We start from the raw sequence: 26,603 nt of genomic DNA on the forward strand, positions 1-26,603 counted from the left end.
AAAATCATCCTGATTCGTTGCACATCTTCACTGGTGCTTCGATCAAGTTTCGCATTTGATTTCCTATCAATTATCTCTAAACCATTATATTAATATATAAATTATTTCCAAATAATTTTCACACTTTAATATCTTCAACGACATAAACAATACTTTAACCACTCTAATTTGAAGAATTTAAAACTTTATATTCTATAAAACATTAATACTTGTAACAAATAATCATCTAATCGTTATATCTCATTCATTCTTATATCAAAATTAAATTAATTAAACGAATTAATTTTTTTAAATATTGAAGTTTATTGAACGAAGTCGCAATAGATATGATAAATAATAACAGAAAGCTCTTGAAAACCTATGTCTTATAGAAAAATATCTGAGTAAAAATAACGTAAGAGATCCGCGGTTTGAGAACCATTCACGAACGTTTACAGTAATGTCCGCAAGATGGCAAGTTGGCGGCAGTGGTTTTCGTTGTCGGTCCGGCGGCCCTCGTTTCTATCGTTTTCGTCGCGTCGTCTTCGTTGTCGTTCCCGTTGTCATCCTCATCTTTGTCGCGATCGGTTTTTCCTTTAATCATTTTTAAAGAGACTCGGTTTATTTTGTTCGGTTTGGACGGTCGGTGCGCTACGTCGAGTACGAGTCATAGAGATATCTGGCAAGGGGCGAGGTAGGAGATCCGTATGCGAGCACGCAGAAGAGTGACAGGTTACGAAGAGTCGGTCAAGAGTCGTAGAGAAAGACAGAAGGAAGAAAAAAGAAAGGGCGGAAAGAAAGAAAGGAAAAAAGGGGGGGAGGAAGACTGGTAAAATGAAGCATCGTGGACGAGGGTAGGGCGACGGTGACCAACAGCGAGGTGGATAGGTGGCAGGTAGCGTAAACGGAAAACGGCCGGCAGTTAGAGTGTACAAAAAGAAACGAGGTACCGTCAGTCAAGTGCGACCGCGTGCACAGGAAACTCTTGTCGAGATATAATTCTGTTATCCCTTCTCTTTTTCCCTCGCTCTTTATTTCTTTATCTTCCTCCTTCTGCTTCCATCTCCCTCTCTCTCTCTCTCTCTCACTCTTTGTCTGTCTGTCTGCCTGTCTCTCTTTCTCTCTCTCTCTCTCTCTGTCTGTCTGTCTGTCTGTCTGTCTCTCTCTCTCTCTCTCTCTGTTCTTCTCTTCCTCTTCACCTTTTTCCTTCCGTGATACGCGCTCGCGACGGAGAGGAGGATAAAAATCACGTCGATGAAGGAATCTGATGACGAGCAGTCATCATCTTTATTCGTGTTTGCTTGCTTCTAACAGCGAGAAGCGAGTCGAGCTTGCATTCCATTTTGCAATACGATTCACGAAACTGATATAAAGACGGAAGGAGTACCACCAATCAACTTACACATTCCACGAGGATATAAGAACGAGTTCCGCATTTTTCTCTGCGACTACAAACCACCACCGTGCTTATTTTATGTACCATCGGCTAGGTGACAAGAAGAAAAACGGATAGTGTAAGAACTTGGAGAAACAGCAAAGCCGGTAATCACGGTACTACGAGACGTTAGTAACAAGGAGAGAAAGATAACCGAAGGAGAAACAGACGGAAAGCAACGACAAAAAACAGGTGGGTGTAATCTTTTGACATACACGATTCGAGTCTAAATAAATTTAAGTTTTGTACGTTTGAGGCGTGCCGGCGCGGCTTTTAAGGTTAGGACAGCCCGTGATCGATTTCGAGCTTCGTACAAAACGAAACGAGACACGTCGACCCATGTATATGTTCCACATGATAACCCTCGTTTTTTTCAACGGGTACAATGATTATTGATCGACGAGAAAACCATCGTGTATCCCTTTAATCGTCCCGATAATCTACGTACTGTGATCTTGATACATTTCCCGGTAAAACATTCAAAATGAAATCACCCATTTTGAACTTCTCGATGGTTTAACCTAACCTCCAATCCCTTCTTCATACAACACGAATGACATTCATCGTTCTTTGCAAAATGACACTTTTTCTCGATAATTAACGATATCATCGATATCAAACGTAATCTTCGTGTCGAAGAACGTAATCTCTGGTATGTAAACATCGAGTGTGCAATGTGAATCTGGCATTCTACTCTGCAGATAGAAGTGACGAAAATAAATAAAAAAGACGCGTTATATTCGTGATTTACAAATTGTGTTTACGTACTGTGGAATATCTTGGTCGATAGCGCGCGAGATTTCAGTATTAGCATCGACGTTCTTTCAATTTCGATCAAATTTACCAATTCAGCGGTTCGAAATAATCAACGTTATAAAATTCTTTGTCGATTCCTCGACGAGAATCGTATTTTTCCCTATAGCTGAAATAGTATTCCGGATGATTTGGCAGGCGACTCAAGTCGGTTAGGCTCGGTTTGCCTCGAATTCCGTTATATCCGGTCCACTCTATGCCTACGAGAAATTAATAATTCTTTCGCATACGACCGACAAACGTGTTAGGTTTGAAAATGATAATACCACAGACATTACATTCATTTCCGGTATAATTGGCTCTCATTGCTCGCAGACAGACCAAACGTTCCGTCAAACGCTTTCTCTTTCGTCTTAAAAATTTACGCAATGTGTTTAATTCCGTTGCTTAATAGCAAAACCATATAAAAACACAGAGATCGAAAGTTACTTAGTAAGAGACGTTATCGGTAGTGTCCGGTTACAACTGCGTTCGTCGTTCCCTGGCCGGAAGCCCGACAAAACTGCATTCTCGTTCTTCCTAATTCGTTCCTCTTATGACGTCTGTCAATCGCGTTATTTACGAATGCAAAACTCGACCAGCGAATGTTTCGACATCTTTTCAACCTTGATTGAGCTATGATTCAAAGACGAAATATTATGATGAACGTAGAGAATATTTTGTTTAAAACGAACATCTATCTTCAAATATGTATGGTAACGGAGGATCGAATCGTGTCAACAGCCTATAAGACCACTCAATCCAAAGAACAGCCTGACTCGGTAAATAGTAGTTGCGACTTCTCCTCCGATTCTTTTCGCCTTTCTTTCTATCGTCGGAGTTGTTCACCTTTAAAAGGAATATTCAGTTAATCTTCTACGATGCATCGTCGCACCAGATTCCCCCTCAAACTAGAAATTGTATCGACGAAACGCTTGAGAGACCATCTTAAAACGTATTCGGAAGGCGGAGTACGGTTGAAATGTTGCGATAATTAACTCTTCTGTTACTCGGTTCCTATCGACTTTCGTCGCGGAGAAGAAAAATCAGAATATTATCGGGGCCAGTCAATGGCAAAAGCAATTCTGTCTTCTATGTCGGACGATCACGACGGATTCGCAAGAATTAATAGAGACGCGTCAAGTGCCATTTGGCATTCGGCTTATATGAGTACATAGCAGTACTATCGTTGCTTTAACTAACGTACTTACCCTCATCCAAAAGTCACTGGACACTTGCCTACTTTGGAAAAAACGATTCTTAGGATATACGTACTTTTTACATTACACAATTTCAACATTTTATATTAATTCATAGTACGAAATCGCAGCATATTCTAATTCGTTTGAGTAACTTATGGATAAAGGATAAAATCAATGCACAAAGTTGTATTCACATTTTAACAATCATTTTGCCCAAAATAAGTAAGTTTACGGTAACGGGGAGTATACGTACTCGCTGTTCGCCCAGCAATCGCTATTTTAATCGTCTGATCAATCAAAACAAAAAATTGTTTTCATATTATCGTTTAATGACACAAAAGCATCTGATGATGCGAGACGAAGCGAGGCAACCCAGAACAACAAACCGCTAAAAATCCGCAAGGAAGGCTCGGCCGAAAGTAAACACTATTTAAGCAACTCCATCGGACAGCATTACTTTCTCTGTCCTCGACAGATGCTACGTAACAACTGCGCGTCATCGTCAAATTGGATAATTCCGTACGATCAGCTTTATTCTTTTGCGTCACCGTAAAACTTGTTCAGCCTCGCCTCTGCCACGGTAATTAAATTTTTAGCGGTATCCTCTTATTCCGAACGAAATTACATCTTCGTCGACACGACCGACCTACTTTGTGTCTGAAGGAGACAACGAAGACAGAGTCGCGCATCGGGGTGGGAGAAGCATCTTAGAAGCGAAAAACCGACGGTTGAGAAGATTGTCCGATGTCTCCGTGTTCAATGAGAAATCGATAGATCTTACGTGGCAGCTTAATACCGATGCTCTTATTTTCCTCGAGTAACCTATCTTAACCTCTATGTTCAGTTTTCGCGTATACTGCCCCGGCAAAGACCGCGTATCGTATCTCTATCTTTCTTTTTTCACCTTCTCATCGAATATGATTAGCGGAAAAATCTACAGATCCGATAAGACTTTGTACGTAATCAAGTAGCCGCACTATGATTCACGCAATGCCGGTGTTATCTCGATTCTCTCTCGGCTTTTATGTATTATATTTGCATTCGTGACACATTGTGGCGATGCAATGACGATCCTGAAAAAGACATACGCAAGTGGAACTCGCATGACTACGTAACGCACACCCTGAATTACGAGGAAGCGTTTCACTCTCGTACAAGGGTCGTCGGTCGAACGGAAAGAAAAGAAAAATCAATATCAGAATGACCGAGCTTGGTCACGATATGTACGATTGTATAAATTATACACGCGATGTGAAAAAGTGCGGTTGCTTCACGCGTTCCTCGCTGAGAGAGAACTTGTTATTTTGCTCGTGAAAGTAGTGTAAAAACCGTCATCGTTTCGAATTCGAAGAAAAGCGCGTACATCGCGAAGATTGCATTGGTTCAGTGATACTTTTGGTTTTGTTTTACTCCCCCGTGATCTCATGCCAGTTGTCTTATAGATTTAGACACTTATAGGAAAAATGAATCGGTCGGGATATTATGTTTAGTATCAAATTCCATTGTAATCGCCATCTGCAAAGATTGAAGTTTTTAATATTGATCGAACGATTTTGAATCAAGTTCATGATTTAATCCTGCATTTTTTTGATCGTCTTCAACCGCGTCTTACGTTTCTAATATTAAAAAGTATATCTCGAGTTTGAGCAAAATATGGAAGAATCGTTATTGGTACGTATATCCTCTCAGTCTTCTTGGAACATTAAAAGTGTCTTGCCTGCTAAAATGGGAGTAAGATCGTCATATAAAAATTCGAGGATTACGGCAGGGTTAATTTAAAGAAATATAATATGTATATACGAATGTTTTGTTCGTTTCTATTTGCGATTTGTTATTCAGAAATGAATCATCCATCTGTTATATGCAATGTTGCGCGCTCAAAATAATCAGATCATTTGCCTGGATGACTTTGTTGTTTAGTAAGGTATTTAATAATACTTTAATAACTTCAAATATTATATATGATAGATAAATATCGACGAGTCAGAAGAATATCGCGTAGTCTAAATTGAATCGCACTATGTGTATTACAAGTTCTATCCTATCTCAAATGTTAACGAATTCGTTAGATGAACAAGAAAGAAAGTGTTCCAAAAAGAACTTGATCATGACAAACAGTCATCGTATTTCAAGTGTCTTTTTTTTAGTATTTATATACTGTTTTCATAATTACATCAATGATCGACCGATAAAAAACGGACTTTTTATGCACCGTGATTTACATATTTTGTTTGACATGTGCGAGATACATGAAAAACGATATAAAATTCAAATATCGCTGTTAGACATTTTAGTCTACTCAGCTAAATAACGATGAAATAATTATAACGTATAAAAAAATTATGCGATAGTGTAAAAAGCAACGGTCGTTTAACAGAATGAACAGTTAACAGCGTTTCTCTTCATAGAGTCGCTCGTTCGAGGAGAAAATTTCATGATCAAGTCGAAGGAGGTCTATTTTCATCAACACCGGTCTTTTCTTTCGGAGAACAGTCATCGATAAATTCTTCACCGATTGAGTGATTTTGCTAGTGATCAATTTTGAACAACCAATCGGTGGTAAATTTATTATGCGATCCTGTCCAGAGTAGAGCATTATTTGAATTGTTTCGAATTTCTAATAAATATCTATCTAAGATAATTATCTAAATAAATTCGTATTAGATAAACATCTTATTTGTGGAATAATTATTTGTTATCCGTAACAAATTATTCGAATAATAATACTAACAATTGCTTGTTTTCACCTAATTATGTACAAATATACAGGTACAATTCTTACTATTAATATACCAAGGAACAATAAACTTCCTAACGTGGCACCTAAAAAAAATCGGTTATAAAAGTCAATATTACAATAACTGAACAATGAAACTTGAAAATATATCACACGTTCAGTACCATGTGCATCTTCGATGTAGCTCATATATATTTATATACAATCAGTGTAAAAAGTATTCGTATAATACTCAACTTCAACAAAAATATCGTATAACATCATTTACTAACAAAATTTTAATAGATAAAAAATATATATACATATTCCTACAAGTTCCCAGAATAATTAAGGAAAAAGAATGCGATATCTATTCCTGTTGTGAAAATATTAATAAATATCTACGTAGTAAGTATTCGTACAGTTGCTGCTTCATCTTCATCTGCATTAAAATGTAGAAAAAAAATAGGTTTCGAAAACAATTTCATCCTGATGCAAGATTCAACGATTCGGAGCATAATGCTATTAATTTGTGGAATGTTCGAAAATTCATATTCAATTCATAAAATCAAAAGGAAAGCCCACTAAGTATTAAAATAATTAAACTTAGTAATTTCCTCTCTGGATTTTCCCATTAAACTGTAACTATACAAATACTTATTACACATATATTTTTGCCATTTTTTAAGATATTTGTTAATATTTTCACAAAGGATATAGATATCCCATTTTTTGTAATGAAAATCTGCAGGCTTATAGGAATATGTACATATTATTTATTTGCTAAAATTTTGTTAATAAGCGATGTTCTACAATATTCTATACCTTTTACACTAACTGTATATAACATTTATACAATTTAATCAAAGCAAATTCTTATTCAATTGCACACCTATTCATTAGCGGCAAATAAAATTTTATTTGGATTTAGTACAGTAGGTATCCGGACTGCAAAATTTTTGCACTAGATATGTCTTTCCGGAGGTATTTTAATAATAATAAAATACCGGAAAATAAAAATTGGCTCAAACCTAAACCAAAACGTACGATCCAAGCGTACAGAGTAATCCCTACAGTAGATTAAGAATAGCAAAAATCATATCAACAAAATACGTTACACATCAACGGACTGACCGAAATTTTGTACGCCTTATTTCCGTGAAAAACGACTGATTTGGTCGCGTTCTCATTCTCGGCTTCGACGACCTCAGAAACCTTTAATTAAGAAAACAGTGTCATTTTAACCGAATATTTTGCAATCCGGATACTATGCTAGAGCTCTTTATTTTTATTCGCTATCTGTTATTTGAATAAAATTTTGCTCAACACTAATCATATCACTGTCATTAAGTGAAGTGGCTCATTCCTGGAGATTGTTTTTAAATCATGTAGCTAAGGAAACATTCGATAATTGCACAGCCATCTTGGGAGGAAAGGATCCCCTGGCGTACTACGAAGTTGGACGGTTCGTTACGATCGAGTAGTGTAGCATGATCCAATGTCAGATAATGTATCTTCTAGATAGTTATTCAATAGCAAAACTTTTCTATTCCTGACTTTCTTAAAATTAATCTTTTACTGGCATATTTGTGAGATCCTTCAGATTAAAATGAGACCAAACACGATATAATTTGAATTATATTTAATTATCATTTATTAAGTAAGCAAATATGCTCGAAATTATATGGTATTTGATATCACTAATCAAAAAAATGTAAGAAACATGTTGATAAAAGTTTCTTTAATCACAAATCAAGGTCTTAGCTTATCGCGAGCCTTTAATATTTGCCGAACGCTCCGACTCTCTTTTTTTACATTCGGCACGTTTAAAGTGTCAGTTTCGAGAATTAGAATCGTTCCTACATCTCCATCATTGCAACACTTGGTTCCCGATTTTTGAGCAGTTATCGAATGTTTACTTATTATCGTAGAAATTGCACACGCGTCAATACTTTTTGCTTTGCATCGATCGAACATCGATACACGATTATAATATTCTGTGACACGTATAAAAACACGTTAATTTCTTTCTATTATTGCGTCTTTACGTGCAAATTATTATTATTACGTGTAAGCGATTTAATTAGTAGATAAGTCGCAATATATACATATGGAAACGGCACGTGAGATTTCCTTTAAATCAATTCCGGAGGTCCTTTAATGCCGCTGAGAAATTGGTACGATACGTGCCCTCCTCAAGGTAATGTAAGTCGCGTAACATGAAACATTACGAAATATTGATCATCCTAAGAGAGTGACGAAAAGGAGGCAATATTCGTAGAACTCTTTCCTAACTACCCAGTAATATTCTTTTTTGATACTTCCACTAATTTGCCAAATTTATTTTATTGGTCTGGAGAATAAAGATCTAAAGTTTTAAGGAAATTAAGTCATATCTGACACAATTCCATTTTTCCACTTTCCTACTAGATTTAATGTATGCCGGCTACATCACTATAAGGTTAATTATTGTTTGTTCAGGAAACGGAATGATGACGGACGATTTCACTGAAAGACGCTTAATGAGTATATACCGTAATTAGATTTATTATTGAATAGATCTTGCAGAGTGATTATTGTTCAATAACATGGAAGTGATAGAATTTTATCGAGCGAATAAAGAGTGTTTAGAAACAAAACAAAGAGCAGCGAATTCTGAATATTTGATTTACATATATCAATATTTTCTGAATTTAATGAGTATTATACAAGATCGTACTTCATACATTTCAATGATTTTTTAACCAATGCTGTTGTATTGTTGTAAGAACGTTTTCTTGCGAAGAACACCGACAGAAGGGACTGCTGTAATAAGGATCTTCCAATACATACAATCTATATAATTATTGGAGCTGCCTTCTTATTGCTTAAATCCTTCAATTTTTACACAGGCGTACGTAAGTGTCCTAGTGTTTGTAGACACTCTTTAGGAATATGTTTTGCAAAAACATATTGAAACTTAATTAGCAGTATTATGGGACTAGAACATCATGATTATATTGATCAAGTTTGAAACAAATAGTAGAAATTACAAGATATTTAGTACAATTATATATTTCCTTGAATTATTTAAACGGTCAATTATCCGTTATATTAATAAGTCTTAATATTCAATGGAACCGTATTTAATACTTGTTATTGCATTACTTAACGTGACTATTCACCCTAATTTTTTTGCAAACATATATTTGCAATAAATATCTTGTAATTTCTATATACATTTTCAAAGTATTTTTCATAACACATACATAATATGGGCGTAAGATTTTTATGGCAAGTGTTCAAATATTTTTGTGAGCTACTGTATGTCTGGATAATATGTATCTGAAACGTTCAGCTATAAATAAATATTTTATTACGTGTTATACCTAGCAGTAACGTTTGTCTGAACGAAACAGAGCTATTATTGGAGTAAAATAGCGAGCGTAATCGCTGTAGAGGAGAACAAAAGAGGCGAATTTATAGTTGACCGTAACACGCGCCAGACCAGTTTATGAGTTTTGATCTGACGGCGGTTACGTTGGTTATCTGCTGTAATCGATCTCAACAGGACGTAACTATGTGTTTAGTAACTTTCTCGCCGCTACCTTGTGCCTACTTACAGGTTTCTATATCTCTTTCTATCTGTGTGTCATTTCTCACTCCATCTGCCTACTTTTCTCTACTATCTCCTTCTCACTTTTTCCCCCTGTATCCCACAATTTCGAGACTCCTTTTTTCCTTTTCAAATGCCTACTAATCTTACCGTATTTATGTAACATCCGTAACCGATGGAGAAAGAACGAAAGAGAAATTTCTACGATTTAATAATCGAATCATGGAAGTGCAAGTTCTTCGATACCTTTTGTTGTGAATCTTGCCGTTTTTCAAATTGCACGTTGTACGTACCTTAATTATAATGTCTCGTATTATCAAGAACTATTCTGCAATAGATACTCAAGCCAAGCGAATTTCGTCTTATCGAGCTGACTTGAATATTTGCATACGTATGCATAGTAGTCGACTAACTTCAAATAATTCGAGCCAATACATACCCCCTAATAGTTTCAAATAGTATAATATATAAGTATAATAGTGTGAATTAAACTTTTTCCAACTTCTTTCTTTCTTTGTTTTTTAAATACTCTGGCAACGACAAAATTGCGTATTAGAACTTTTTTCATCGATGATTTACAAAAGCATATCGTTAAAGGATAAACAGTTTCGTTGCGTCATACCAATTACGTGCTAATTATACCAGCTGAGACTTTCGAGACAGTCATACGGTAGAAAGAGAGAGAAACAGTCATGTGTGTTGACAAGATAAATATGCACACACACAAGAAGGAAAAAAGCAATCGAGTATGTGATCGCAAAATGTAACGTTTTAAGGATTCATTGGAAATCAAATTTTCATTATCTATCCAGGATATATGATATCCAGTGAAGTATTTGGACACTTGCCGAAGTAAATCTTTATGCACATATTATATACGTTACGCAAAACAGTTAGAAATTTTAATGGTATTTTAGTGAGGCACAATTTTCATGATTATATTGGTAAAATTTAAAGCCAATCTGAAAATCTGTATAAAAGTTACAAAATATTTATTGCAAACATATATTTAGTAAAAATTTAGTACATAGCGTAAACGCCTGAAACGTATAATGAGTGTTAAAAATATATACAATGGGTTGAATATCGAGGATTATCAATATTCAATAAAGCAAGGTTTGTTTTTAATTTTACGAATATAATCATGGTAATCCCATCTCATTACAGTGCTAATAAAAATCGAACTGTTTTGAATAACGTATGTATTATTTACATATATTCATGAACAATTCTACAGGTGTTTGAATACTGTCCGTAAATTACTATATATTGAAAATAATTATAGCAAAATGTTAATATTAAAATGTCTGAAAACTCGTTGTTCGAACGTAATCAATGTAGAATAGTTCTAAAAAACTTCCTAAGCAATACGATTATAATATTGTGTCCGTGAAGACTGCATACATTCGACTTTGTTCCTACTACATGTTTTCCAATTTACAAGTTGCACGCGTTTTCTTTGTTTACGGTTTATGATGGTTATGAAATTTTCCATTGCATGTATGCACAGCTCAAAATTTCATCGAAGATAGCTTACTTAGATTTCAACAAACAATTTTATCAATCAAAGAAATCGATCTGGCAAACTTAACTTAACTATACTTAACTATTTTGGTAGTAATTTCTGACTAGATTTTAGATTAACTTTACTTTGTATGATTTCATCGATCCACTTATATTGAGAAAAAATAATTCGATTTTTTGAAAATGTTTAATTTCTGATGAATTAGATACTCAGAAAAAGTGGGGAAAGCATCGCGAAATCCGAAAGATTTGCGTCCTTACAAGATTCTGCATCCGAGTTTCGCGAATTTAAAAATCAAGTTTCGCGAGCTATCCATTCAGCTCTTCGTTTTATATTGTTCACACTCGATGTAAACAATAAAACAGAGCTATACGGTCCGCAACCAATTCACGCCACAGATAGAATGAGGCCTCGCAAAGTCAATAACTCGAGGAGAGAAAAGCGGCGAGTCTCTCGATTCTTTATATTTAACGTAGCAATTCTGTTAGCGAGTATTTTTTAGTCGGTCGACGTGTCGCACGAAGGATAAATTCTATTCATTTATTTCTTTATTTCTTTCTTCATTCACGGAATGAACCTTTTGGAATACAAAAGATAATATATTGAAGAAAGAGGTACATTATTGTGTATAGGTAAATTAAAAACAAATTACTATAATGCATATCTATTAAAACCGTTCATAAGTATTAAAACACGTACGAAATCTTAGGAAAACCTGAAAAGTCATTAGGAAATTATCAAAGCCACTAAGAATTATCATCTAACTTAAAACGTTAGACCCATATAAAGGACACATATGTTCAATTTTACAATAATAGAGTTATCAGCTTGGTATAATACAAGTATTATTAATTGACTAACTTACAATACATTTTACTGCTTATTACACCATTAATAACGAGTCAAATAGTCTGTTTTCAAATGTAGATCGCTTAAAAATTGTTCATAACCAAATTTGGCGAATTACAAGGCAAATTACTTAGCTTGACTCAAGCAACTCTATATTACTCTTTTATTAATCGATAAATTAATAGGGTCCAGATAATACTACTGTACTTTAAAATGAATGTGACGAATCCGAACGCGGATATGTTCGCTAAGGTTGGATAGTACGCGCGTTATAGTTATAGTATCATTTGGCGTGTGGCGCCATACGATTGATCAAGCTACGCCCTGCACTTTTCCTTCTCGATAAAATATTTGTCCGATAATCGACACCGTGCCATCCGCCGTTATTTGTTCGCCGTTTCTTTCGTTTTCAATTAACCGGCCATTCTATCGGTGTCCCGGATCCGAGCCTGTAGCGCGCAAAACCGATGAAAAACTTGCAAGCCAGACAATTTCGTGAAAACGCAATCAACGGTCGATGTTCTCATCGCCTCATCGTGAAATTCCATAACCCGATTCTGGGTGTGCAAACCAGAGATAATTGAGTATGCATTAATTCGAAGAGGCTTTAATACCCGCGACTTAATCCACTTAATCTCTTCCGTAATCGATCGATTGACACAGTCATCGTCCCGCTTTTTCGTCCTAGTCACATTTCATTTCACGAGGAGCCAATGAAAGTACCTTAGAAAGGGAAATTAAGTAACCGAACTGGTCGTTAAATCGCTCCGTTCTGCGGTACTCGACGTTTTAATCTTGAAGCAGACGTTACACTGTACCGACAGTATGTTTCTTGAGTAATCATAATCACGATAATGTCTTTTTCCTTCTTTCTTACATCTTCGTCAGAAAGAATAAGAAAGGAGGCTAAAGACACGCAGGAAATTCCAACGATCGTTGCGACGACTTATCGTTCCGCCGATGCAACTTTCTCGAAAGCAGTCGACGGACAACCCGGAAACGCGTTGGAAAATCCGTACAAACGATTGATGCGCCTTTGTGCCTTTGCGAAAACCAGTTTACCACCGGCCTGCATAAAACGAATGGAATTTTTACGCTCGTTTGTTGGTTCTTGCATTTGATTCATCTCAAAGTATTTACCACCGGGATTTTTATTTATCTTTCAATTCCTGAATAATTTATCAAAAGATTACGGTGCATATTGTCGATAAACATCCTTTCGTAGACGAAGAAAATTGAAAGAAATTGGGAGAGCAGAAAATTGAAAAAAAAAGAAAATTATTAAGGAGATTTTCTAAACCACCATTCTGTGGTATTTATAATGAAGGTCGAATAAAATAGGAACTCTTTGTTCTGGTTTCAGACTTGAGCCAAGATGACAGCTATAGTGACGGATCTGGTGCACGGGTACAGGGATCTAATGGATAACAAGTCCGGTAAGATAATTTTTATTTTAATACATTAAGCAAATTGGCGGTAATGAAAAATTGGAGCATCGATCGGTCGTTAAGTGGGTCAATCCTGCGCGATCGTATTAAAAACCAAAAACGATCAACCAACGTAAATAGGGTAACATTTTTACCAGCGAACACGTCGCTGTGAGTGATACATAATAGTCTTTCCGATCGCAATGACACGCGACGTCCCGATTTCACGGGATCGTAACCGAGTAACTAACCAATTCAAAGAGCCACAGAATTGCACGTTAAAATGATACGTCAACTACAGGAAGCTAAACTCGATACAAAAATTATAAAAATAATTTTGATAGAGCGATGCAAGGTTCTCTCGCAAATTGTTTCACGAGTGACAAAAACGAACAAATGCGTCGAATAATTTTTGCTTTCGTAACATCGAACATCATTCGAACGAGGACAAGAGACTATGTACGATTGAAAGAGGAGCGGACTGACACGATAACCATAGAGGAGACATATTTGTCGCGCATATTTTTTAAATGACCTCCAACTTCACGGCGGCGCGTGTGTCAATAAACTCGTCCCCAATTTTTCTACGGATTCAGTTGAAATTTTTAAATCCACTCAAGTGAATGTCATCTTAAAGTCTGAAGCCTTCGTTATTAGGCAAACACGAAAAAAGGAGAAAGGCGTCCATTCGTGTTAGCGTTTCCCACATGATTCACTCATGGCATACCTTTTTTCAATAGACAAGAACGCAATGTTCCTCTCGATTCTTTGAGATTCCCGCTTCCCATCCACAATCTTTTTTTCTGCGATTTTGTTCTATCGTCCACGAGAATTGCAACGTTTTGGATAACGATTCTTCTCCGATCGATAGGAGAAACTGGCCACGATTGACCGTAACATCTTTTTTATTCGACTATTTACCATAAGAAATACGTCGTCTACATCACGACGAATGAAATAAAGCGATTGAAACGCGAAATACGATTGTACACTACCGCTTAAAAGTATCCGAACACGAGCGCATCTTTAAGAAGATGTATTTTAATTATAAAATTATGCACATTAAATCAAAGTGCAATGATCTTATTGTATATGGTCATCGCAGTTATGCATATAACAGTACATATATTATGAACCGATTAAATCGATTTTAGAAAGGCAATATGCAATTTTGTTAGCTCTGTTAAAGACTCTTTATCTTTAGATTCTTTAATTGATGAAGTCACATTAGATAGGATCAGGTCAGATTAGATAAGATCTTGTAAAATGATATAGATACTTCTGATGTTAATACAACGTCGTATATATCCAATAATATCGATACGTACATAATAAATAGTAAAACATATTATTGCCATATTTTTCATTAAGTAATTTAGTTTTATAGTCGAATCATTCCATAAAAAGGTAGTAAACATTCCCGCTAACTCACCACTAATTTGGACACTTCTGTAAAATTCACGTACTGTATTACCTACGATTCATGCAAAATATTCATATACTTAGGGAATATCCAATATTTTGTCATAAAAATACGATTATTTCGTCATCTTCGTTTCATCTTATACAATCTAAATAGAACGATTAGTTATACCATATGTATTCGTTTCTAAACGATATCAGAATAAAGCATCCTTTACGTTCTTCTTGAGGGGGAAGAGTCTACCCTAAGCATATTCGAGAAATATCGAAAGTCACGGAAAGATGAAGCTTTGCCACGATGATGATGGTGGTGATTGTAGGTCCTGAAAGAGTATATTACATATATTCTATACATATATAATAGGAGGGTTGAAAGCTCATTTAGACGGTTGCACAGCTCGGGTTTCTACGCCTTCGTGAATTGATTCATGAGGACGACGATGTAACCGTTACACGACTTACGAGCTGTTAAGGGGCTCAAATTGACCAGTCCTCTTTTCATGTTCCCATGCTACACGGTACGTGGATTATCGATTTAATACTGACAAGCCAATAGGCCGTGTTTTCCGCTAATTGTATCTCATGTAGACCAAGAGACGCCCTTGCCTGATTACACCCAAGCTGTGTTGTGCCACTGGAATCCGTTCTTGCATTTACATACGATGCTCATTCGGCTAAACGTTGTAGCCACGAGGATCGCGTCAAACAAACCGGTTAGGATAAGATCATGCCCCGGTGCGCGCATGACAAAAATATTTGTCTTCAGTTTTAAACGTCACAGCTACTGCAAATACCTTAACATTATCGACTCTACTTTGAAATAGACTTCATCTCTTATACTTCCATCTTTATAGGAGCTCTTTAAATATTTCCATACGTGTCTTGTCGAAACACTCGAATAAAATAAATGTTTTTTAAATGAGTTAGTATATTTCTAAGTAAGTTAATTAAACACGTTTCCAAAGTTTTTACTAGAATTACTACTTTTTACTACAACGTCAACTTAAAAATCGGAGAAGGCAATTGTAAAAGGTATTGGCACATCATTGTGTTTATTGTAACATTTGCATACTAATTAATCTGAGTATATTAAATTTTGCATCATCTGATAGATAGTATTTTCATATAACTATAAAAATTTGATACTATGAAAACGAATAAAGAAGACGTTTCATTGAAAAATAAGGATATGTGCAAATACTTTTTGTAGCCACTACAACTTGCCATTTGGATTTCTAGTCTTGATATAGTCTTTTAATGCCTTGTTTCATTTCTGCTGAAGATAAAATACTACATTTATGTTCGATCAACTAAAGTCGATCAATCTGAAATCGATCCGTTGTCTATTCGTGATTATAGAAATCACTGGTTAAAGTACGACCTGCTCTGCAAGTGAAATTAATTACGTTGATAACATGAAAATCGAATTTCTCTTATTGGTCGAGATAATAGGGTAGATTTAATAGGCTGACTTTCAAACATTTCTTCTTCTATCCACTTACCCCAAAGTTCACCTCGTAATTATTTGCTAACTAAAAATTCGTTGGACGAATTACGTCCGCATCGACTGACGTTCCTAGTGGAAAGGAAAAACAAACGAGTTGGTTTCTTAGTGGAGAACGATGGAAAATATGGGCTTATATCGTAAGAGTGTCCAGCGGTGCGTGTTCCTGTGGACGTTCCGGTCATATGAGTGCAGAGGTAATTTAGCGGAAGTTCTGTCAAACGCCTCCTGAACTAACTCTCCCGCGTCTTCCTGCGGAGGGTTGAATAAAAAAATACTTGTAAAATTTATCCAAGCTAACGGATACACCGAAGAGAATTGTTCTCGAGCCGACTGAATTTTTCACGCACGAGAATTATCATCTTATCGTGTTGCATTCCTGTGTTTCTGCGATAAGGGAATCGTCTGGTTATTATCGCAATTCGCCAACCATGCACACAACTTATTAGGAAAATGTGAACAACACGATTAAATACAGAGCCATGCGTTTTATAAAGTGTATCTCGATGATAATTGATAAAATAATGTATTCCTATGATGACAAATACTTTCTAAAGCGATTTATCGAGGGGCTCAGCAGAAAAATAGTACTAGAATATCTTTTTCCAAGAATGAAATAAGTCCAGGAAACGATACATAGAATTTGTAATTATCTAGCGGAGAATAACATTTTAATGTTTGAAAACATACGTACATACATTTTTCTACTACAATAGAACTTCATTTATTCGGCTAGTTAATATTTATAGTAGAAGTTCATTAATTTTCCATGGTATCCAGTATTTTTCGTTTATTTAATGAATATTTAAAAATTGTTCAGATAAGTGAATTCACTCAGCAAAGTGAGTTCAATTAATCGGGCATTAACTAAATTTTCATTGCAATAAGCGGAATTCAAATATGTAAAGGAGTTCTATCGAAAAGTTCACTTTTCTTAAACTAAAGACTATAGCTTGTGCCACTTGTCTTCCTCCCACTTTCCTCCCTTCAACTGCTGCTAACATGAAAAATATACTTTTTGATATACAATAAAACTCCTTTTACCCGAACCTATAGGGTGACGAACAATTCGTATAATAATTAATTGGAATACATATAATAAGAGTTCATTGATCCTTTTTACTATTAGTGATTTCTCGTTCATATAATTCAGAAGATCGCGTTTAGATAAATGGAATCAATAGGCAGCAGTTCATTTAATCGTTCTTAAGTAGAATTCCGTTTCTATAAGTAGTATTCAGATAAATGGAATTCTACTGTGATGTGATATTCATTCGTAAGGGGAGCTATTTCAAGAAATGATCATTAAAACGATTTATAATGAAACGTTCGATGTAAAGTTATATTTATCAGAGATGAAGTGTGTGCGGCAGTTACAGCAATAGCTTTTTTGTTCCGTATGTTTTTAATCCATTTCATTGGATAAACGATACGAGTGCGAACGTTTTTCTCCCTCCTATTCGACGACTGAATAGAGTCCAATTTTCCACGAGATTGCTATACGTGTTTGGAGCTCATAGGCTTTCTCAAAATCGAATTTTGATATTGTGACCTTTTAAAAAGCCCTCGTAACAGTGACAGTGTAGAAAACATATTAAATAAATGTTATTTCAATGACAACGGAAATGTTTGTTGAATTATGGATTTGAAATATTTTTAGTAATAATGAAGGTGGAAATGCATTTCATTACGATTCCACTTGTTTGAACATGAAATTCTATTGCGTAATCGAAATATCATTAATAATGAAATACAGTAGTGAATTTCTATTATGTGACCTTCAGTTATAATAGAATTCTAATTATTCGAACACAATTCAGCGAAATTACATTTTACTTAATGCTTTATTGACTGAACTACTGCCGATTGAATCTATTTATCCGAACATGAACTAGTATTGTGAAAAATATTAGAAAAATATTAATTGTAGAATAGAAAAATAATAGAATCGTGGAAGATGGAATGAACTCATATTACATTTATAAACTGTTTCAAATTCAAATAGATAGAACTCCACTCTATTTAGCATTTAGCTTACAGAAAGAGGTTTCATGCTCTTTAGTCCGAAAGAGAAATGCTATTGTAGAAAAAGGAAGAGTAGGTCACTAGTAAATTTAAAACAAATAAGTGTACTCCACTTATATGAACTATGTACATATCTTTTTTCAACAAGTTCAGATAAATCCTACTGTACTCATATGAACTGTTCGTTCTCCGATGGCTTCAAATAAATAGAGTTCTACGGTAAATTCGCAATATGGCTAACACCAAGGATCGACGTAACAAAATTAGGGTTTGGTTACACTGGGAGCCACAGGTAAGCTTTCATGGACGAATCAACATGAATGGCTAACATCAGGAACCACAGAGGATGTAGTGGACGAACCAATGTCTGGTTATTGAACTGAGAACCACTAAGGTGCCAGTGCAAGGACATAGCGACATTTGGTTACCCTCGGGAGCCGCTGAGGTGATGGTTTGTAGACCTCGTAATCTGCTATCCAGTGATATATGTACCTCAAGCAAAGGTATATCAATTCGAGATGTCCGCTGGTTGATCTGTTAAGTATTTCAAGGTAGATTTTGAAAGGAATAAAGTGAAACAGATTTAAAAATGTGATAGCGTATTCTAGTGAAAGATCGAGAGTTACAACGTAGCTTGAAATAACTTGGATTGCAAACTTCTATGAAAAGTACCAAGCGAGCGACTTTTGCTCTTTTCGAGCTTTATTTGATGAGTGATGCAGTGTTTCTCAGAAAATTATTGAATATACTTGAACGTGCTTGAAAAAGATTAAAATCCTGTTTTACAATGACCAACACGTACAAAGTATAAAATGCATCAAGGCAAACTCCAATCTGATTTCGTAAAGTGTCGATACGACATTCTGAATTAACTTCAAAGCTGCTGTGATGTTCCAAAATTTAACTCTTTAGGTACCCGCAAATTTCATAATTTTGTAGGTGTTTAAGTACTTTACGATATAACGTCATGCGTTATCTCATATGGCAATCCCGGCTGAGGGTACGCTAGATTAAACATGCATGTTTTGCTTTCGTGTATTGAAATGCTGTATCACGAGATGTCATTGCAAAGAAAAATGGAAAGAATTACATAATTTTATCTAAAGCCTGTGAAAATATGCAGGACGTTTGGTTTGATCGATACTATCGTTAGCATGCATTTATTTTTATGTTAATTATTTAGAATTATGGACGTCAATTACGTTTTACGTAGTAATATAAATGTTCTGCTAACAATATTCGTTCTTGGAAAAAAGCGTATATGCCCCACGCTGAACTTTCCGTTCAAGCCATTTGGAATTGTGGTAGAGTAAATGTTCAACCATGCGTGTGTTAAAAAAACTCCATAAAAATTAAATTTATTGTTTTGATGTCTAATACATCTTAGATAATACACCCTTCCTTGATAATTATGTTGTTTGCACTATTAACAAAATTGTAAGGCACAAGCAAAACTATCAGAAGCAAAACTATTAATCATAATAACATGGGGCGTATACACGTATAACGTGCGGTCTGAATGGAAAGTAACCAAAAATCGGTCCTACACAGAAAGTGTTAATAGATGATTGGTTATGATGTGGTTATCGACTTCCTGCCGGAAAGGCAGAACTTTGACATCAAGCCAGGTGTGCGATCGCAGACTGTATAATCTACTTTTAAATCATATGCCGATTGCTCCACATTACAACGCGCATATAACAATGTTGAGTTACGAAATGTCCACTCGCCTTTAGCGAATGGAGAATGTCACTTTGCTCCATACTTCCTCTCCATTTACATTGTTATGTAACCTTTGTATACCGTGATCATAGACACGTCGAAGCGCGATTTCTGCGTTTACATTAGCGAGATTGCATTACGTCAAATGATTCGACATAAAGACTGTGAGAAATATTTTTTGTAATTCTTGATACCTTTGGCTCTTTGTCAAATATACATCGCGCAATGGCTTGCCAATTTTAATTTACAATGGCTTACGAAAACATTTAGATATTTGTAGGAACTTCTTGCAAATTTATTGTGTACGTTGTACGAAACATTTTGGAACGAATCTGAAAACATAATGTAGTAGTTTCATATATTTACTGCAAGCATACATTTGACAGATAACATTCAAGTATTTCACTAGGCAATTAGATAGATAGATAACTTTATTTTCCTATAGGTAACTTTTATTTTCTTGCCTTTTGGCTTTAAAAAGGGGCTTTCAAGAAGCTTGGTATAATAGGACATGGTACATTCGTACAAATTTTCTGTGGTAAACAGTCAAATATTTTCATGACCGATGTAAAGATCGATCAATGACCAATCATTGCGACACGTGACGAGGAAAAAAGACGTCCCTTGCTGGAAAATATGGTACATTTTTACTAATTCTGTTGCATCCTTTAGATCATTCAAAATCTAATAGTGTTTTTTTTTTATTTCATATATTTCTTATAAGTTTGAAAAAATATGGATGGTTGGCGATACACATGATTTCTTATTTTGAGTATTCGCTAAAGTTTCCCTTAAAACATTAAACATTCTTTTGTTTGTTAAAACAAGAATAAGATAGGATGTAAAAACGGGGCATAATAATTCTTGCATTATGTAACAAATGATAATACATATAATTATGATTATGTAAAAAATGATAAAAGCATAATGTAAAAAATGATTTGTCACCAAGCTACAAAAGATAAATTCATGATGTCTTATCATTAACAGGAAAAAGATGTTTTTCGACTTCGAGTTCATTAATACCTGTTTGTTAGTATTGACTAGTATCTTGTGATCGTTAATTCCGTTCCGTAGAAATAGCTATGTAATGTATATTTTTATCCATTTTTCAAATAACCCAAGTAACATAGAGATTGGCGAGATTTCCAAATATCCCAGTGTTTTGAAAAACGATGAATAAGATACGATATTAATATGTAAAGAGTATATTTACTACAAGAAACTTCAACGTATCTAACTGCATATTGAAATAATTAGCCCGTTTTCCCTTCTGCTCGTTATGTCATACTTTCATGTCATTGTTTTCCATCGTGATCCATGTTCTTAATTAGACTATTGCCGTCGAAATTTGAGTTGTAGATAGTAAACATTAAAACGATGTAATCGTAAAAACATGATCTTACATATTTTATTTATACTTACACACTTTTCATAAATTTTGGGGCATCTTATATAAAACATGATTATGAAGTTAAATTATCAACAAAACGATTATCAACCAAAATTTGATGTTCATGCAAAATTGTTGTACAGTATTAAGAGTTATAGTAATATAACAATAACGCGTCAGTCCTCAAAGTATTCTAATCTAAACTCGATTGAAGAATTTTGAGCGAAGTGAATGAGTCATTCCGAGAATTTAGATAATAAAATTATTTACAGTAGATATGTATAAAATCGAATGATAATGGAACAAAATAATTATATAAATGTCAAAATTGTTGCAGATGTGACCGATATACATACGAAAGAAAATTCATTTTATATTAATATTGAATAATAATGTCAAATATATTTTATAGCCCAAGGTCTTGTGTGAAATAATGCTTTTTTAGAGGTTTTATAATTTCCTAATGATTTATCAGGTTTACTTAGTTTTCCGTAAGTGCTCTAACACTCATGGACGGGGTTAGGTTGGGGTAGGTTGGGGTTGGGTATCTCGTAGAATGGGATTATAAGATATTCTGTTGTACACCTTATTGGTATCAAGGGGTAGCAATTACAAGCTCGTTCTTCCCATGAAAAGACTGGCTAAATCGACATATCGATTAGAATTTTTTCCACTGCGTGTATATGAAACGTTCGATTAACTTCTCTTTTATAAAAACCAAACACTCGGTAAACGTGGCTCACGTTACTGTTTGAATAGCGTGCCGTCGACCCGCTAACAGTTTCAATTTTCTCCGATACATACAAAAGAGTTCAATCAGCCGTTAAAGTAATATACTTGGATTACCCTGTTCTTTTTTAAATATAATCATGGTGTTAAAGAGGTTAACGAACCGGGAAGCCTACCACTTTATTGTTGCTTAATGACAGGAAAATCATCATAACGAGGTTTATCGTACCGTGACGTCGATGCATAAAGTTATGGAAAAAATAAAAGTACCACCGGGGGAAGAGGAGAAAAAAGAAGAAAAAAGGAGTGTAACGAGAAGTAACGATTGTTTACTTTCTATTCGTCGGTCGTTAAAGAATCGCTGAATGAAGAACCGATAATTAAACGCGGCTTTAACATTATTACTAAACCGAGCAGGAGAGCGAGATTTAATTAGCGATAACCACAAGAACGTAGTGGACGTGGATTTCACGCCTACTCACGCTAACCCTCGTTGATATGAAATTGCTCGCAGTGGTATCTTTCATTTGCTTGAGTATTGGTCTCTAGTCGAGCACGTCGCGTATGCCTACGTTCTTAATATACTCGTACTTTTCTAAATAGAGAGACCGTTTGCGCCAATCTCCCAATTTCAAGAAGCCCGAGAGTCATTGTTCACGAATCATTCCCATCGAGCGCGATATTAATTAGCCAAACTTTGAGTTTCTAGCCGTTCGATTTCTATTTAATCACAGTCGAATCGATAGCTCGTGAAGAAAGAAAGGGAACACATTTTTTTTCTATCGAAAAGTTCGATGTCGCGCGTCAAACGACTAACTATGTATTTATCGGATAATGGATAAGAGAAATAATCGTTCGTAAACAATTGTAACCGCGATTGTCGTTCGCTCTAACGGTAGCTGTATTCTGATTCTAGATCCCCGGGTGAACAATTGGGTGATGATGAGCAGTCCTTTTCCAACGATGGCGATATGCCTATCTTACGCTTATTTCAGCAAGGTTTTGGGACCGAGGATAATGGAAAACAAAAAGCCTTTCAAACTTCGGGGAATCCTGATAGCGTACAACTTGGTTCAAACACTATTCTCCACATGGATCTTCTACGAGGTGCGTCTTGCTTGTTTGTAACTTTTTCTTCTCTCTATATCCATTTACTTTTTCTCAGAGAAACGTGATTTCGTACAGAGTATACATACAGAAATAGATAATCGGCAGCAAGTTATTCTACGATACATGTGAAAATAAGTCGAGAATCGAGAATAACAAAATTGCATTGAATGTCTCGTTTTTGAGAAAGCCTAATTTCAAAATTCAATAACAGTCTTGTTATTCTTGATTTTCGTTTTACTTCGAATTGTAGAATCTCCCCTAATTTTACTAGTTCTGTAAACTTAGGACCATTAAAAGACCAAGTTATATATGTATACACGATAAGATAGGGTTATCAGAGTCAAGCTAATTTGTCAAATTTGATTATAAGCAATTTTTAAGCGATATAAATTTAGAAAAAAACTGTTTGACTCATTATTAGTAACGCGATAAGCAGTGAAATATTTCACGCAGTTACATCGATAGCTCACCGATTATAAATTTCTACGAGGGTATAACTTCCACTCATGAAAAGGAAAGATGTGTGTTCAATTAATGTCGGCATTTTCAGTTGTAATTATCGTAATTCAGTAACGTGTGTATATTACTATATAATTAATAGCCATACGATTATTCGAATCATTTTTTCGTTTTTTGATATGTCCTTTTGGTGGACTTGAAGTACACGGTACTTTCTCATTCTTTCGTTACTATATTAAAGACTAACGATCGCAATTTTGTACAAGTTTGACTATTCTGTAGAAAGTTCAAAATTGAACTTTATGATGTTGGAGCTTAGGTGACTCAAATAACTCTGCCTTACTATATTGGCACAGAAATGAACGCGAACGATTGTCCCTCGCTTAGCCGACAAACTCGTTCAAGTAATCCCATTCCGACGTATCATCGATCACGCCTAGAATAATTAATGATCGGTCTCGACAACGATATGCCCCCTACCCCCTTCTTCGTGAAAGTTATTGCCTGTCGGCTACGATGCGCCGGTGCTCCGTGGCTTGCATAAGCCATTCCTTCGACCAGTCAATGAAATTCATCGCGTCGATGAAAAACCCGCGAAATAGCGTATCGACTCGCCATTTGCATTTCTCAGTTTTTCCATCCTATTCACGATTGTTGACCTGTGCCAGGTACACGCGTAAAACCAGAGAAATGACATTTTTCCTATAGACCAAAGGAAATTGAAAGAAACGCCTTGTCATTTCACCTATAAACCCAATCACGTTTTTTTAAATCTTACTTAACTCATATTGTTAGTAGTGCTGGATTTTTAATTCAGCATTTCGCAAACCGAAATGGTCAACTCCACTCTTTGCAAGTTTTACGATTTTATTGTTAAGGTAGACAATTAACAATCGGTTTTCATAAAATTGTTCATCGCAAAGGAAAAAAAGGATAAATAAAGAAATTCCAAGGTTCTAGAATTTTAAGAAATAATGTTTTTTAAATGATCACATTCTGAATGGCTTCTAAGTAGCTGAATTGTTTATACGGACAAAGAAGAGTTTATAAGACAAAAGGTACGAAGAAATACTATAATTTCACGAAAGAGAAATATTCGACAAGGCAAGGGGAATAAATATAATATATGTGCCCCAGAATAGATGACTGTAACTAACACGGTAAAGGATGTTTAGTATAAGAGTTGATCACAACGTACCATTTTTAAACTTTTTTTTGTTCACCGCTATAAGTTAAACGATCCCTTTATGCGACAGAACAAGCGTGTTAAAGGGGGAAAGTAGTCGCGCAATGTTGGAATACGATTTATAAAAGATTAATTTTAACTTCAAGAAATGAGTTTTTATATAAAATAACTTTATAAAATAACTTTCACTTTAGTGCTAGTAAACCAATGAGCTTCCTACGATTGTTTCGCACAAGGTTCTTATAATATATTATATTATATTATATTATATTATATTATATTATATTATATTATATTATATTATATTATATTATACTATATTATATTATATTATACTATATTATATTATATTATATTATATTATATTATATTATATTATATTATATTATATTATATCATATTATATTATATCATATTATATTATATCATATCATATTATATTATATCATATTATATTATATCATATATTATATTATATCATATCATATTATATTATATTATATCATATTATATCATATTATATTATATTATATTATATTATATTATATTATATTATATATATGCAATGAACGTAATTTGCGTCGCAGATGGCTAACCAATTACAAGAAATATGCATTTAAAATTTGAACAAATCGCATATTACTACGTATTCAGATATCGAAACCCATCACCAACAAGGACTACACAGCAATACACAATTTTCCCGAAATTTAAATGCCTTTTTCCCATAATTGGTTAGCCATTTACGATTAAAATTAGAGATATGTTTATTCCACATATTAAAACTATCACCATACGTCAAATTTCGTTAAAATCATTACACCCCTAATTCAGAAAAAATGTCCCCGTCCCTAATGCACCATGTTTCAAATCTCACGATATATGAGTGTATTCCAACAAATAGGTTCTATTAATAATAATGAGAATAATGAAATAATGTCCACAATCTCAGAATGTGTAATATCGAATTTTCGGTTTACTTGTGGTCACATCAGATGGATCGATAATACTTTTCTTTGGGTCACGGCAACGGCTCGCGTTTAATTGATTGGTTCAAAGTGGAAGGAACGTAAGATTCCATGGAATCGATTTGAATCGATTTCCTATTTTGTGAAAATAGAAACCGTCCCCACGCATCCACGTGCTCCTGTGTCTGATGAGGGTCAGGAATGCGCGTACGTATTTAATGAAATACAGATCGTATTTGGTTTGTGCTTAGTATGTCGCATGCACGCTTCGATACAGTTATCTCGTGAGAATCGTACTCACGTAGGAATACGTTGCGTTACTTTCTACGAGTTCTTCGTTGATCCAATTATTATTCGGCTAGTCGATTACGTACCGATTGTGATTAAAAACATTCTGATAATCAAAGTATTGACCACTGGGACTGAAAATCAAGATCAATAATCAAGTTTCTTAAATAGTCTTTTAGTTCGACTGCTTTCTCCCTCCTCCAGAGTTCTTATTTTATTTGCTCTATGCTCGCTGTTTCTTATCTTTCCACGAAATAACATGAACTTCCGCATCAAT

The 26,603-nt window shown here is 34.9% G+C and overlaps 1 protein-coding gene and 1 long non-coding RNA gene across 2 annotated transcripts in view; one reads left to right on the plus strand and one right to left on the minus strand.

Moving 5' to 3' along the window:
- The first annotated feature begins 459 nt into the window (after positions 1–459).
- Positions 460–26,603, plus strand: part of LOC138184831 (very long chain fatty acid elongase AAEL008004) — a 37,604-nt gene continuing 11,460 nt past the window's right edge. The window contains exons 1-3 of the mRNA XM_069123164.1: positions 460–1,606; positions 13,457–13,529; positions 23,232–23,422. Of these exons, the coding sequence (XP_068979265.1) occupies positions 13,469–13,529; positions 23,232–23,422 (252 nt within the window). The 5' untranslated portion in view covers positions 460–1,606; positions 13,457–13,468. The remainder of the gene's footprint in view (positions 1,607–13,456; positions 13,530–23,231; positions 23,423–26,603) is intronic.
- LOC138184835 (uncharacterized) lies at positions 2,336–2,866 on the minus strand. The gene is made up of 3 exons (XR_011174428.1): positions 2,657–2,866; positions 2,506–2,579; positions 2,336–2,427 (listed from the first exon to the last, which is right to left on the minus strand). It is a non-coding gene; the product is annotated as an uncharacterized LOC138184835 (long non-coding RNA).

The sequence above is a fragment of the Bombus flavifrons genome, chromosome 11 (genome assembly GCF_040668555.2).
Source record: "Bombus flavifrons isolate JBK064 chromosome 11, iyBomFlav1_principal, whole genome shotgun sequence".
Lineage (NCBI taxonomy): Eukaryota > Metazoa > Arthropoda > Insecta > Hymenoptera > Apidae > Bombus > Bombus flavifrons.